The sequence below is a fragment of the Cygnus atratus genome, chromosome 2 (genome assembly GCF_013377495.2).
Source record: "Cygnus atratus isolate AKBS03 ecotype Queensland, Australia chromosome 2, CAtr_DNAZoo_HiC_assembly, whole genome shotgun sequence".
Taxonomy (NCBI): Eukaryota; Metazoa; Chordata; class Aves; order Anseriformes; family Anatidae; genus Cygnus; species Cygnus atratus.
This window is the reverse complement of record NC_066363.1, coordinates 97,441,179-97,454,379: the sequence shown is the minus strand read 5'-3', so window position 1 is coordinate 97,454,379 and position 13,201 is coordinate 97,441,179. Positions and strand designations below refer to the sequence as shown.

Here is a 13,201-nt window from a genome sequence, read left to right as displayed (position 1 = left end):
ATTGTATATTGTTATTCTTCCTTGTGGTTATGCAACTTTGTATCATTTATAAAAGAGGCTTGTGTGCTTGTGTGCCAGTGTGTTTTTTACAGCTGTGTCATTTGGTCTAATGAGAGACTGCCTCTCTCTTCAAATCTTGTTTCAATCAGTATAAACTTCATCATGAAGGAAAGGAGGCAGAAATGTGGGTGGTATACAAAACAAACCTGACAAGTAGGTTGTGGCAGTATATGCAAAATATGTAATAGTTCTTTTTTAGGCTTCAATCCCATTAGCACAGCAAAAAACTGTGTTTCTCATGCATGTAAAATCCAGGCTGAGCTAAACGGTCAGTGGCCTTGGTCAGCTTGGTTAAAGCTGCACATACAAATGAGCTGGTGTCCTTTCGTCTTTCTTCCATTCAATGTGAGAAGGACTTTGCTACTGTGTCACTGTAGCCCTGTAGCCCTTTGGGAATCGAATGTCTGCAGATCCCCAGGGGCTTCTGTCTAGCAGCAGAGGGGTGACAGTGCTCAGCTGTCACCCCGGAGAAATACAGAATCAAGCAGCATGGCGAACAGCTGCCCATGAAGGAAAGACCTTGTCACAAAAATATATTATTGCTATAGTTTTCCTTGGGAGATAGAGAGGTGTTTGAGAAATGTAGTTTTGAGAAGCACTGCAAGTCTGAAATAGTTGGTTGCTTATATATACATATTTTATTTTCTGCTGTGATAAACTTGTATTTCTATTCTCCATTTAACTGTTTTCTTGCTGTTTTCAGTGAAGTTAAGCACTGTACTTTTTCACATTTAGGTTACATGGTACGTTGTGGGCTTTTCTGCAAATTAAAGAGGATTGATAACTTTATAGAAACACCTTGGTTATTTATTTTTTCAAAATTGATACAATTTCAGATTCTGTCTCCTGTTTTCAGAATTAAAAGTTTACTTATAAGCATGTGGGCAAGATTGTACTCTGATGCCAATGCTCTAAATTCCCAACTTATTATAATTAGTTTTATTTTTTAAAGGATTATAACAAATTGATATATAAATTACAGACGTAGATAGGAGGAGATGAGATGGAGCCTGTTATCTTTCTGTTTATACTTCCCTTTTGTATTGTACTGGCCGCATATGTTAGAAGTACTATCAGCCCTGAAGCTACTCACTTCAAACACAGAACTATGATTAATTCAGTGCCAAATGCTTATGCATGAGGCAAAAATAAATTAGTATTCCTTTGTAAATTCAAACAAGACAAATTAGTGGCAATTAAAACTCTTTCATGTACTTCAGAGAATACTGTAATTCACTCTGTTCTATCTTTAGAGCAAAAATTAGTTTCTAAGGCATAACAGGAATGCTTTTGTGTAGAGAAATGGCAATGTTTGATGTGGAAAACATTCCTTACAGCATGCTGTGGACAACTGTGCATCCACCGCACAGCTATTGCTACAGCATTAAGCTTCATTCATCATTTCCCTGCGTCCCGCCTTCTAGCTGTAGGACTCTGGTCATAAAATGGACCATACATTCTTGGGCATGTGAGGTATTGATCCTTAACTTTGCTGAACTACACCTACTTTTTGATGGGTTTGTTCTATCTTAATAATTATATTTGTATATATATATATAAATAAAGACGATTATGTGTTTTTCATTTTTCACTTGTCCACTTTGTGCTTTTCTGACCTGTTTAGGAGTGCTGAGTATGTGCAGTTATGATGTCAAAAATAGCTAAAGGTTCTCAGCACCTTAGCTGAGAAGACAGCATCCCCAAACATGGGCACACAGACAATTGCCTCTTCGAGTGTGGTGGTCGTGATCTCTTAAACAGCATGGGTCTGGTTTTGTTTAAGAAATACATGTCTCATCCCTAAAACTGTAGCATTTATTCTGAGAATATCTGAACTGCATATTAAAAGCAAGGGTCTCTGCCTGCAATTTGTACACAAACCTGTGATTCAAATTCCATCGGACAAAGTGTTTTGGTGTCTGAAAGACAACTGACTCTTTGTTACTCTGCTGTGTCATTTTTAACTTATGTTCTCAGCTAGTGCTGTCCAAATGCATTTGTCTTCATTAGACAGGTGTACTAGCATGACAAAGGTAGTTATGTTCCAACATAGTTTTTGTGTTTGCTCAGCAGGTGCTTGCGAGTACAAGAGTAAAATTTGAAACAACTTGCTTTAATTATTGAGTTTGAAAACAGTATTCTAAGTACTGTCAGTCAACAGAATTGGAATTAGCTTTAGATTAATCAATTCCTAGCCTTTGTAGGGAATGGTTCATTTTTAAATCTTAAAGCAGCAGGCAAACGGTGTTTTTTTCCAGGTAAATACATCACTGAGATTAGGACCTAACTGTCCTTTATGGGATTTCTTAGCAACTCACACAGTACTAAGGAAAAAATCAGAAGGTGAGGTGTAGATTTTTTCTTTTAATCTTTCCCCTCGGATTACTACTGATCACTATTAACAGGACAATCTTGTCTTCCACACAGAAAGAAATTGCAAACTCTCTGGAAAGATTTAATTTACAGCAGTGGCCATTATAGAAAACCTGCTTTGCCAGGATTAAGGGAAACCTAGGGAAAAGAAGACAGGTCATGCACTCGTGAGTAACACCCAAAACACTCGTAAACACCAGGTAACGCCACAGAACCAGTACTGTGAGGGTGGGGAAGCGCTGGTCAAAGCGAGGCCACGCTGCCACCTAGTGTCACCCAGGGGATGGATGGCAGGGGAGCTTTCCACGGGCACGCTGAGGCACACCGGCAGGCTGGGAGCAGGAGCGGTACGTGCTCAGTCCACTCAGGATGCCCACGGTTTTTTTTCTTCCGAGCTTTCTGGGGAGTTCTGAGGAATCTCCAAAAGATGCCAAGCTGGGAGCCAAGTCTCTCAGAAGACGACAGCTGAGCAAGATGTTGGGTGAGAGCAGCGAATAATTCACTGCAGCCCAGGATTTCTCAGCTTTTCTTTTCACCCCCTAAAATAAACGGCACTTTTATTGGACAGAAGAGACAGGAGAAGAGAAGCAAGGCAACCCGAGAGCCACAGTTCCTGTTTGCTGATTCAAAGATCCAAAACCCAGCCTCAGGGCTTCACTCCTACTCTCTGGCTTGCACCCAGAGCAGGACTGAGATAAGATGTTCACATGCTTCAGAGGTGCAGCGCTGTGCTGGGTCTCCTGAACCCTCTCCGCAGTAGTTCTCTGCATCTAGAACAGTCACAGTAGTTGTTTACATTAAATACTGATACATAGGAAAGCATTTACGATATTTATGTAATAAGGTAATTTACATGATACAAAATAACAATTTAATTTACCTGCGTTAAATGTAACGGGTAGAAATAGAAAGAGTATTTAAGTACCCCAGAGCTTGCTAATTCTGTGGATTAAAAGAAAGGCCTTGACAAAAGGCACAATACGACTGTCAAATAAAATACCATTTTGCCAGTACTTGATTCAGACAGCTAAGTCCAAACCTTCCAGTGAGCTCTGCTGTACAATGCTTAGGAAGTTTCCACACACATTATGTGCTGTAAGAACCGATAACATTTATCAACAGCAATACAGTATAAAAGCCCTAAAAAGTACACATTCTCCGCTGCCGTGAACAATCTAACAAATTGGCTGAGCTCTATGGGAAACCTCAGCGTGTTTGCTCAGGCTCACTTGAAGTGCAAATAGTCATGAGTATTCATCACACCGAGTTATATTTTTTATGAAACAAACAAGTTGAAATGGCAGAATATTGCACGCAATCTGAAGAAATGTATATTCTGCTAGTCTTGGACTTGACAGATTTTTTCAGGTAAAAACCCCTAATTAAATGTAACCTTCAGTCACAAAAATGGGAATTATTACCAAAAAAAAAAAAAAAGCAACCTGAAACCTTTTTGTGAGATTTGTTTTTATATATAATTATGCTGGTTCCCACAGTTAGACTATGAATAAGCTTCTAATAATAAGCTCTCAGTGTTCTTTCTGACATGGTGAAGGGATTCTGTACAAACCTTTCAAACTGAAGAAACTGAACAGAAGGAAAACTCTTGAGACACAGCGGTTCATTACAGGACATGTTCTTCAGCTGGATAAATTGAAGGAGTGGCACCTTTGTAATAAAACTCCAGATCATATGCCTCCAGCAAGGAACAGATTAAAAGGACAAACAAACGGAACTGTCACATCAGAACCATCGCCCACTACCTTGGCCCTTTCCAATTATCGACATTTCCAAAAGCAGTTATTCCACTTCTGAGCTGTAAGTTTACCTGAAAAGTTTTTTATAAATTAAAATTGAATTTTGAAAAGGCAATCTTTAAGTAGGTTTCACTTGAGAACGTTAGCATTACATATATTGTATCACGGCCATAAAATCGCTTTGTAAAATTGTGTTGCCTTTCATGCATATAAATCTATGCATGCATATAATTTTTAAAATGTATATAATGCAGCCCATGCTCTGTATTTTATTAAAAATACTGAATATTTATATTGTTAGATAACAATATTTTATGTTGTATTTGTATTTCATATATTAAAATCATTTCTATTTTTTTTATGTGTACTTTACCCATATCCACATCTTTCTGAAAGGAGATGTAATGCTGGAAAGAATTATGTCAATCTTTAATCAGAGTTTAGTATATCTGCTAGTGTTTTGGAATATGGAAATTTAAAATTTTATTCTAGAATCAAAAAGATTTAAATTAAAGCATGAACACTTTTTTTACAACTATAACAAAGCAATAGTAATTTAGATAGACATTTCTTCATGTGTTATTTCTGTTTTCTTCATAAAGCTTACTTTATTTAAAGACAAAGCTTACTGAGGTGACAGTTTGCTGATGGCACTACATTATTCGAGATAATAGGAATAGGACTGAGTGAAAAAATGCAGAAGGGTGTTACGGAATTTTGTGACAGGATACAACAGCCAGTGAAGTTCAAGGTAAATAAATGTAAATGAAGATACATAGGGGGAATAAATCTTAATTTTACTTGTTGAATAACATGCTTTGAAGTGAACATAATTACAGAATAAGATCTCAGAGTTATGACAGACATTTCCACAAAAATACCAGACCAATGTTCTGCAGTGGTTAAAAAGGCAAAGGTTAAAAAATGGCATGTTGCTCCCAGAAGAGCAGAAAGATGGAACAGGAATGACGGAGCAGACCTCGGAGAAAGAACTGGAAGGGGATCTTTGAAAGGAGAAGGTAGATGAGGACTGGTTGTTTGTTATCATTTCCAGTTCAAGGCCTGGGGACATCAAGTGAAGCTATGGGAATCGGGCTCAAAAGAAAAAAAAAAAGGCGGGGGCTCTTCAGACAATGGCTGTTTGAGCTCTGGAACCACTTTGCCAGAGGATGTTGTGGACAATTAGAGTTTAAATGGGTCACCCGGAGACTGAGCAAGTTTATGCAAGAGAGATCAGCTTTATTTCCTTGTACTTGTTTACAGATTTCTTAATTCATTTTTTATATTTTTTGTCAGACCACGACTCTCAAGACATCCTCGTGTCATTACAGTTTATTTCCAAACCGAAGACTGACGGTGGCATGCTAAATTAATACTTCAGCCTGTAATTATAATAATTTCTAAGAGCTTCATAATACTGCCTGGAAAAAACATTGACAGCTCTTCAAGGCTAGCGGTGAGACCTTGATTGCGAGGAGTGTGACCTTCACTCTGCGGATGCTTACTGGCAAGTCAGCAGAAGATAACATTAGGATAAATAAAACGCCTCAGGCGGCCGGCAGCGGTTACCTCACGACATCCCCCCCACGGCCACCACGCGGACCCCGGCGCTGCCGGCGGGAGGGGCGTGGCTCCGCCGGCGAGGCGGGGAAAGGGGAGGCCAGCGCGGCCTGCGATTGGCTCGGGGTCACGTGACGGGAGGGGAGGCGGGAACCCGCCACGCCGCAGCCGCGCCGCTTTATAGGGTGCGGCCCGCTGCGGGGAGCGCGTGAGTGCTGCTGCTGGCGGGGAGCGGGCGCCGGGCGGGTGAGGGGGCGCGCGCGGGGCTGCAGCCGTTGGGCACGCGCCGCGCTTGCACTGGGGCCGTTGGGGACGGGCCGCGGGCGGGCGGGCGGTAGCGTTGCGGCTTTCGGGGCTTGGCGGGCTGCGGGCTCGGCTCCCCATTGGCTGCGCGGCGGCGGGGGGCGGGGCCATGGAGGGGGTGGGGGGGGGGGGGAGCTGCGCTCCCGCCATTTTGGGTGTGCCGCTCCCTGTAGGGCAGGGTGGGTGGGTCAGCGTCATGGGGGGTGGTCAGCGGGGGGTCCCGCTCCTAAGTGCTCTCCTCAGCCGGCTGTGGGCCGCCGGGGCTCGTTAACCGTGTGAGCTGTGTGGGGTTTCAGTGTTGTGGTAAGAGGCTGTGAGGTGATGTTGTGGTATTACGCTGTTTCTGAGGTGGTGTTGCGGTACTCCGGTGTTTCTGAAGCACAGTTGCAGCCAAACGTGCTCATCTCTGTATCTATTTATTTATTTTTTCCTCTGTAGCGATCCGATGAATTCCAAAATGAAACAAAAGTTGAATGCGGACAAGTCATCAGGATCTTTGCAGGTATAAGCTCTGATGCGTTGCAACTGAGGTACAGATGCAGATAAAGAATAGAAAATACATGCTGAAATTTATCAAGGCTGCCTGCATAAAGATGAAATTTATCAAGGTTGCCCAGAACATACTACTTGCCCTGTTCAGGCACTGTACAGGCCAGTGTCTGGGAAGCGGCCTGTCAATCTGACATGAGCTTTGTATCTGAATACAGAGGGATGTGTTGCAGTGCATTCTCACCTGATTTACCTCCTTTTGGCTTGAGTAATGTCCTGGTGTGAAGTGTGGCTTGGGAACGCTGTGTCCTGCTTGGGCATACGTGTTCGTGGCTACTTTTTTAAATGCTCAACAAGTCGTTTTAATTTGACATTGAGGTAGCTTGCTATCTGTCCAGGTGACTTTTAGATGCCAGCTACCTGTTGTATTTCAAGTACCCAATCAGTCTAGCTGCTAGGACTCTGCAAAGTAAGCTTTATAACCTTTACCCTTTATTGGGAGGAACTTAGAATTAAATCCATCTTGACCTGAGCATGCTTTAACTGAAGTATGTAAGTAGGTTTCTTTCCAAGCCAGCTTAAAGAACTATAGTTGTCTTGGAATTGATGTTTCCACTAACTTTCTTTTTTTAAGAGATAACTGATTAGAAGTTACCCAGGTTTATAATTCACTTACTCTTGGTACAAGACTGTTTTGTGGCTAAATGTAGACCCTAATTGGAATTGTACAAATGCAATATAAAATAGTCTGATAGCCCTCTATCATGAGGGTAGAGAGACTGTAATGAGAATTTATGGTATTAATGAAAGCAGCCATTTGATAGGTCAGGCTTCTTGTACTTTCACATAAATACTTATGTGCCATGGGTTAACTCAGGTATTGGTCAACAGTTCTTTGACAGAGTATACTTAACTCTAATCCTCAATAGCAGCAAGCAGTGTCTGACACACGGTGTGATTCCTGTTCCCACAGTAGTTAGTGTTTGTCCTGTAGTTCAACAGCAGGGTAATTGGTGGCAGAAACTACCGTGGGAAAGGCGACCTCTTGTCATATGAAGTACGGTGTGAATCAGTAACTTTCTCACGCTGGTGTGGCATTGTATTCTGGCTGTTTTTGCTTGGTTGTCTGCCATTGTTTGCTATCCCATGGTGGCCATGTAACCAACCCAATCAGAAATCTTTAATGCAGGAAATAGGTATTTATGCATGACAAGAAAGGTGATAAACATACTGTTTATACAAAACAATGGCCTGTCTGGATCCAAGCAAGGAAGCCCTTAACTCCAGTTTGGTGGATAATTGAAGCAACATATCTATTTAAATGAGCGCCACTTGAGGGTGTGTTCATAGGTAATAAAAACAGGTACACGGCTTAAAGTAATGTGAATGCCTTTGCTAAGTAAATTTGCAATAGCAGTCACTTCTGTCTCTGTCCCCCCAGAGACTGATGCTGCTGTTGTCAAGTACAGCTGTGGGAGCTTCAGCTGTATTGTATGTGAGCCTCTGCATTTTAAATGGCCTTGAAATCTAGTCATAATATTTCTGCTATGACTTCTTCAGGTTCCCTTATGAAGGCTAAGGGCAGAGACTGAGCATAACTTCATATGATTAGGGTCACCTCTGCTGTAAATGATTAGATCCCTTTTTTTGCACAGGCTTTGAAATAGGCTTAAGTATCATCTTTTCTGGAAAAGATGAGCCATGGGTTATAGTAATGGACTCATGATAAACTTGTGAGTTTCTTTTTATGTAGAAAAGTGTGACAACCCTCTGAAGCAACGTTTGTCTTTTCAGAAATACTTCACAGACGTTGCATGCAGTGCTGCCCCAAGACAGACTCTTAAAATGATTCAGCCTTCAGCAAAAGGTTGCCTGGTTGGCAGAGGTAAAGAGGTATGCATTAGAAGATTGCTTGTAGTTGTGTAGTTATTTCTACTTGTAGTGAAATGCTTTTGAACTTTAATGGAAAAAGCATATAATCCACTAACTAGTGGCTTACTAGCCACCGATGCTTACTATTTTAGTAATAATATTAAAAATTAGTTACCTTGGAGTACTTCAGGAAAAATGTTTGACACTCTTCTTGTGTTAAGCATGTTTATTAAGGATGTCTGTAAGCTTGAACTAGTAAAGAAACTGGAGCTGGTAGACTTGCTTGTTGTTATGGGCAAGCTGACTTAAAGTAAGTTTGTTTTTTTTTTTGAACTGCTCAGAAGTTAAACCTGTGTGTCTTATGCAGAAGAAATCTTCAGTCAAAAGGAAACTCTGGAATAACAAGTTTACTTCCTCAACTTGTAAAGCTGAGGTGCCTGTGGACAAAGAGCAAGAAAATGAGAATATAGATGATGTCATTCAAGCTGTAGATCTCATTAAAAGTATGTGGTAATTCTTGAAATATTTTCTTCCTCTTATATCCCGATGGGAGCATAGCATTTTACCTTGAAGCATGGTTTCTTTGTCAGCTAGATAAGCATTTTGTGTTTTTATGTTATACTTAGTGGGTATTTCCTCTGTAGTATGGTGAATAAAGTATGTCTGCTGTTCAGTAGTTCCAGATACCAGTTAACGTAAACTCATTGTGTGCAGTGCTGAGAAGTCCAGTAGTTCATTATTTTAGCTTATCTACAAGTTTTCAAATGACTAAGTTAAAATGAAAGTCTGTCTTGATGTAGTATGCTGCTGCAGAAGCTCCCTAGTTTCTCAGGACCAGTATAAAATATCTTGAGTTTAATGGGAGACTGAAGTTCAGTGTGGACAGTGACTTGGGAATAAGACTTCTGTCTTCCATAAAGTACAAGTTAAGGCTGGGAGTTGTAAACGTGACCATCCATCTTAATACAGCATGCTGTCATGCCTGAAGCAGTTTCTAGAAGACTCAGCCTGTATAGCCATTAATACAGTGTGGGATTTTTGTCTTCTGTAAACTCATGTTTCTAATTGTAAACTTAAAACAAATCCTGTGGAAAAACACTACATGGAATTCTTATTCTTGCAGTATAAAGAACACTTCTATACAGGTTAGGTTTCTTAAGGTGATCTCCGGAGTTCAGTCCTAGGCATGGACTTATTGTATCTTCTTACTTCAGAAAGTCCTTCATCTCAATACTGGAAAGAAGTGGCTGAAGAAAGGAGGAAGGCTCTGTATGAAGTCCTTCAAGAAAATGAAAAGGTAGCTAGTGAAAGATAAGGAACTTTGGTACCACTGGCTATTGTCCTTCTGTTTTAACATCTTGTTTCTTGAACACAGTTGCACAAAGAAATTGAACAGAAAGATGGTGAAATCGCCCGCCTAAAGGAAGAGAACGAAGAACTAATGTCACTGGCTGAACATGTGCATTATATGACCAGCATGATTGAGGTACTTAAAGGCAGTGTTGTAGAGCAAAAGATGTGAGAAATCAACAAGGATATTTTAACAAATAATGACTAGTCTGAAAAGTTTATTTAAAGAAATTCTGTTCCCTCCAAGTGCATAACGGATAAAAAAATCTTCATGTAAGAAATTCGATACTTCACACTGAGTTTTTGTACAGAGCTTTTAATATAAATTTAAGCTTTTACTGGCCAGGAGAGCACATTTCTGCACCTTGAGCAAAGTTTTGGAAGACAACTGTGTCTCAGTGCAAAATCTAGCTAAGGCTGATTTCATTAGCTAGTAAATGGTGTAGGAAAAAATACATATTTATTTTGCACTTTAAATTGCAGACCTAAAGTAGGTTAACTTCCGAAGGTATAGATGAAACTACACAGCTGTTATACTTCAGAGTTCCCTGTGGACAGGTATCCTTGTCACTGATTCTGTGGAAACAGAAATAGATTGTCTGTAACAGCTCCTGAAACTGAAAAATACATAGCCGTGGAACCTGGAAAATGATTACTGAGGTTGTTTTTGTACAGATTGAGCTCTCAACTGGGATAAGAGGCTAAGTGCCTGGCAGATTATTTCAACCCTGATTGGACTGGGGAGGTGGTAATTAAGTTAAAGATTATTGTGAACTACTTGATTAAGAAAGAAGTAAACTTTATCAAGTTAACTTTCAGTTAGGACTGAACTAAAAAAAATTGCACTAAGACTCTACTGCTTTGTTCCGCTTGACCTTGGTTTTCAGGCAGTGCTGACTGTTAGTGAAACTTAGGCAGAAATTAAATGACTTAAGATGCTAATGTAGTGGGTCCTACCTGTGGTCCCTCAGTAGTTAACTTATTAACTGTAAGCTGTTCATTTCTAAGGCTTCAGTTCAAGAAGGCAGCAGAGCTGAGCCTTAAGATCAGAGTAGGTTAATAATTTTAGTTTGTTAATCAAGTGCTAGAAGTTACTGTGTCTTCTAGTTATTCTAGACTTAATGTAACTTATCTCTGGTTAAAAAGTGAATTGAATGTTAGTTTAATTTTAGGAAAATGATTGTAGTATATAATACTATAGATAAATAACTTGGTTGTTTAATCCTTTATGCAGTATTTCACTGGCTACTACTCAATGTGAACTTGGTACTTTCTCTGTCCTTTGCATTTTTCCAGAGGTTAACAGGGCAAGAAACCGACAATCTCGAGACATTGAAAAGTCTGGCTTTAGAGGAATCCAAACAAGAAAATGAAGAATTTAACCCAGGAGATGATGCAGACAGTACTTCTGAAGAAGGGCCATTGCAAGAATCATGTGGTTTAAGGAAGAGTATATCAGACAGTACTTCAAGTGAAGCGAATTACTGACAGCTGGAGTGGTGACCTTAAATAGGCTTGTGTATATGCCTTCTTTTAACTGCAGACTTCCCCTTGAAAGGATATACTAAAACTTTTCAGGTATAGAAGCTTGTGGGAGCATTGCAGATAGTGGTTTTTTAACTGGAATTATGTAGCAGTGAGTATTTGTATACTGCTTGTAAAGCTTGTTACAGGCTGCAGTTAATTGCTTGTTTAAAGTCCAAATACTGTGTATTTTGAACTGTTGTGTAAATATCATTTAGTCTGACATGACATGTGAAAACTGATAAATAAATCTTTGCCTTACTAAAACAGCCTCTTATTTGAGCAAAGAAAATAGCTGGTTCCAGGTTCAGAAGAAGTCAGATGTGGCTACTGCAGATGGAAGTTTCCTGACTATTTGGGGGGAGTGCCTGGGCAGAATTCTGGAGAACAGAATTGTTTTGGGGGGATGGGAGAAAGGGAAAGTCAAAAAAAAAAAAAAAAAAAAAACCAAACACTTGTGCTGTTGGTGAGACTTCAAAAAATCTGAAGAATGGGTAGTAAGACTCAAAAACGTCCTAAGGTTTAATTAGATTTACGCTTTTCAGCCTCCATAAAACACTACCTCTGTCTTTTAAAGGAGCCTTTCCTAAGATGTGTGAAAGCTTAAGTGGAAAGTATTAGTCTTCTGGAAGTACTTTGCTTTTTTATTTATAGAATAGTTCAGTTGTAAGGGACCTGCAGCTACCATTGAGGCCAACTGCCTGACTGCTTCGGACCTAACCAAAGGGAAAGCGTGTTACTGAGGGCATTATTCAAACCTCTCTTGAACACTGCCAGGCATAGGGCATCAACCACCTCCCTAGGAAGCCTGTTCCAATGTTTGACCAACCTCAGGGTAAAGAAACTTACTCTGGTGTTCAGCCTGAACCTCCCCTGGTGCAGCTTAGTGCTGTTCCCATGTGTACTGTCCTTGGTTCCCAGGGAGAAGAGACCAGCACCTCCCTTTCCACTTGTAGAAAGTTGCAGAGAGCAGTGAGGTGCCTCAGAGCTTCCTTTTTCTCCCAACTAGATGGACCAGGTGTCCTCAGCCTCTCCTCACAGGCCATGCCTTCCAGCCCTGTTACCAGCACCCTCAGGTCCCCTTCTGCTGCCCTGCTCTCAGGCTCCCAGTCTGTGCCTGGCATTGCTCTGCCCCAGGTGCAGAACCCAGCAGTTACCTTTGAACTTTATGCTGTTGCTGATTGTCCAGCTCTCCAAGGTATCAAGATCCCTCTGCAAGGCCTCTTGTCCCTTTGTGAAAAGATGAGGAGGGATGTTCATGCTGTTTTTCAGCAGCTGTGCTGAAAGCTTGATGGACACAAAGCAGCGTACGCTTCAGAGCTGTTCTGAAAGGAAACTCAATGTCTGTTTTCAAAGTATTGTTGCAGTATTTACCAAGGCACGAGGCAGTATGTTTACCAATGAAGAGTTTTGAAGTGTTTATAAGGAAAAAAGGCACACTTTTAAACTTTTGATCTGGTATCCATATGGAGAAAACTTGCTTGCAGTTGCTTGTGCTGAGGTGGAAGGGAGGATAAATTGACTGCAGGTTTTCTACTCCTGAGTGAACTTTGAGCAGTTCTGTAAATAACAGGGTCTTCCCTGGACAGGCTTTAAAAGATGGTGGCTATTGCAATATCTTGTATAGACCTTAATGTCAAATGACGTTTAGGGGGTAGAAATAATCAGGGATTGTGGTTTATGGATTTCTAGTAGGCCCTGCCAAAATGGGTGCTTCAGGGTGTGCGTAAACACCTGTGGAGTTATCAGACGGGTTTCTGTAGATTCCTTCTGTATATTGTTCAGTCCATGTGGGTATCACCTGATAGATGTTTCACAACAGATTTCAGTGGGAATGTCAGAACCATTATAGGAAGCATTCTGGCTTCCATTTAATATGGCATCTGGCAAACACAAAGTAAAGCATCATGTTT

General features: G+C 40.7%; 1 protein-coding gene across 5 annotated transcripts; it reads left to right on the top strand.

Moving 5' to 3' along the window:
* The first annotated feature begins 5,873 nt into the window (after nucleotides 1-5,873).
* GMNN (geminin DNA replication inhibitor) lies at nucleotides 5,874-11,555 on the top strand. 5 transcript variants are annotated; one of them, XM_050709349.1, is made up of 7 exons: nucleotides 5,874-5,935; nucleotides 6,492-6,555; nucleotides 8,337-8,435; nucleotides 8,782-8,917; nucleotides 9,629-9,711; nucleotides 9,790-9,900; nucleotides 11,061-11,555. In XM_050709349.1, exons 2-7 carry the CDS (start codon nucleotides 6,499-6,501, stop codon nucleotides 11,250-11,252), a joined length of 678 nt encoding a protein of 225 aa, XP_050565306.1. In that variant the 5' UTR covers nucleotides 5,874-5,935; nucleotides 6,492-6,498; the 3' UTR covers nucleotides 11,253-11,555. The 5 variants fall into 5 exon arrangements, with proteins under 5 accessions (XP_050565306.1, XP_050565307.1, XP_035406440.1 ...); XM_050709350.1 differs by having other exon boundaries at nucleotides 5,880-5,958; nucleotides 8,785-8,917; XM_035550547.2 differs by having other exon boundaries at nucleotides 5,880-5,958.
* The last annotated feature ends 1,646 nt before the right edge of the window (nucleotides 11,556-13,201 follow it).

Coding starts and splice junctions, on each gene's coding strand:
- GMNN (XM_050709349.1), top strand. CDS start 6,499: ATGAATTCCAAAATGAAACAAAAGTTGAATGCGGACAAGTCATCAGGA. Junction 8,918..9,628: donor AGCTGTAGATCTCATTAAAA/GTATGTGGTAAT, acceptor TTCTTACTTCAG/AAAGTCCTTCATCTCAATAC. Junction 9,901..11,060: donor ATATGACCAGCATGATTGAG/GTACTTAAAGGC, acceptor GCATTTTTCCAG/AGGTTAACAGGGCAAGAAAC.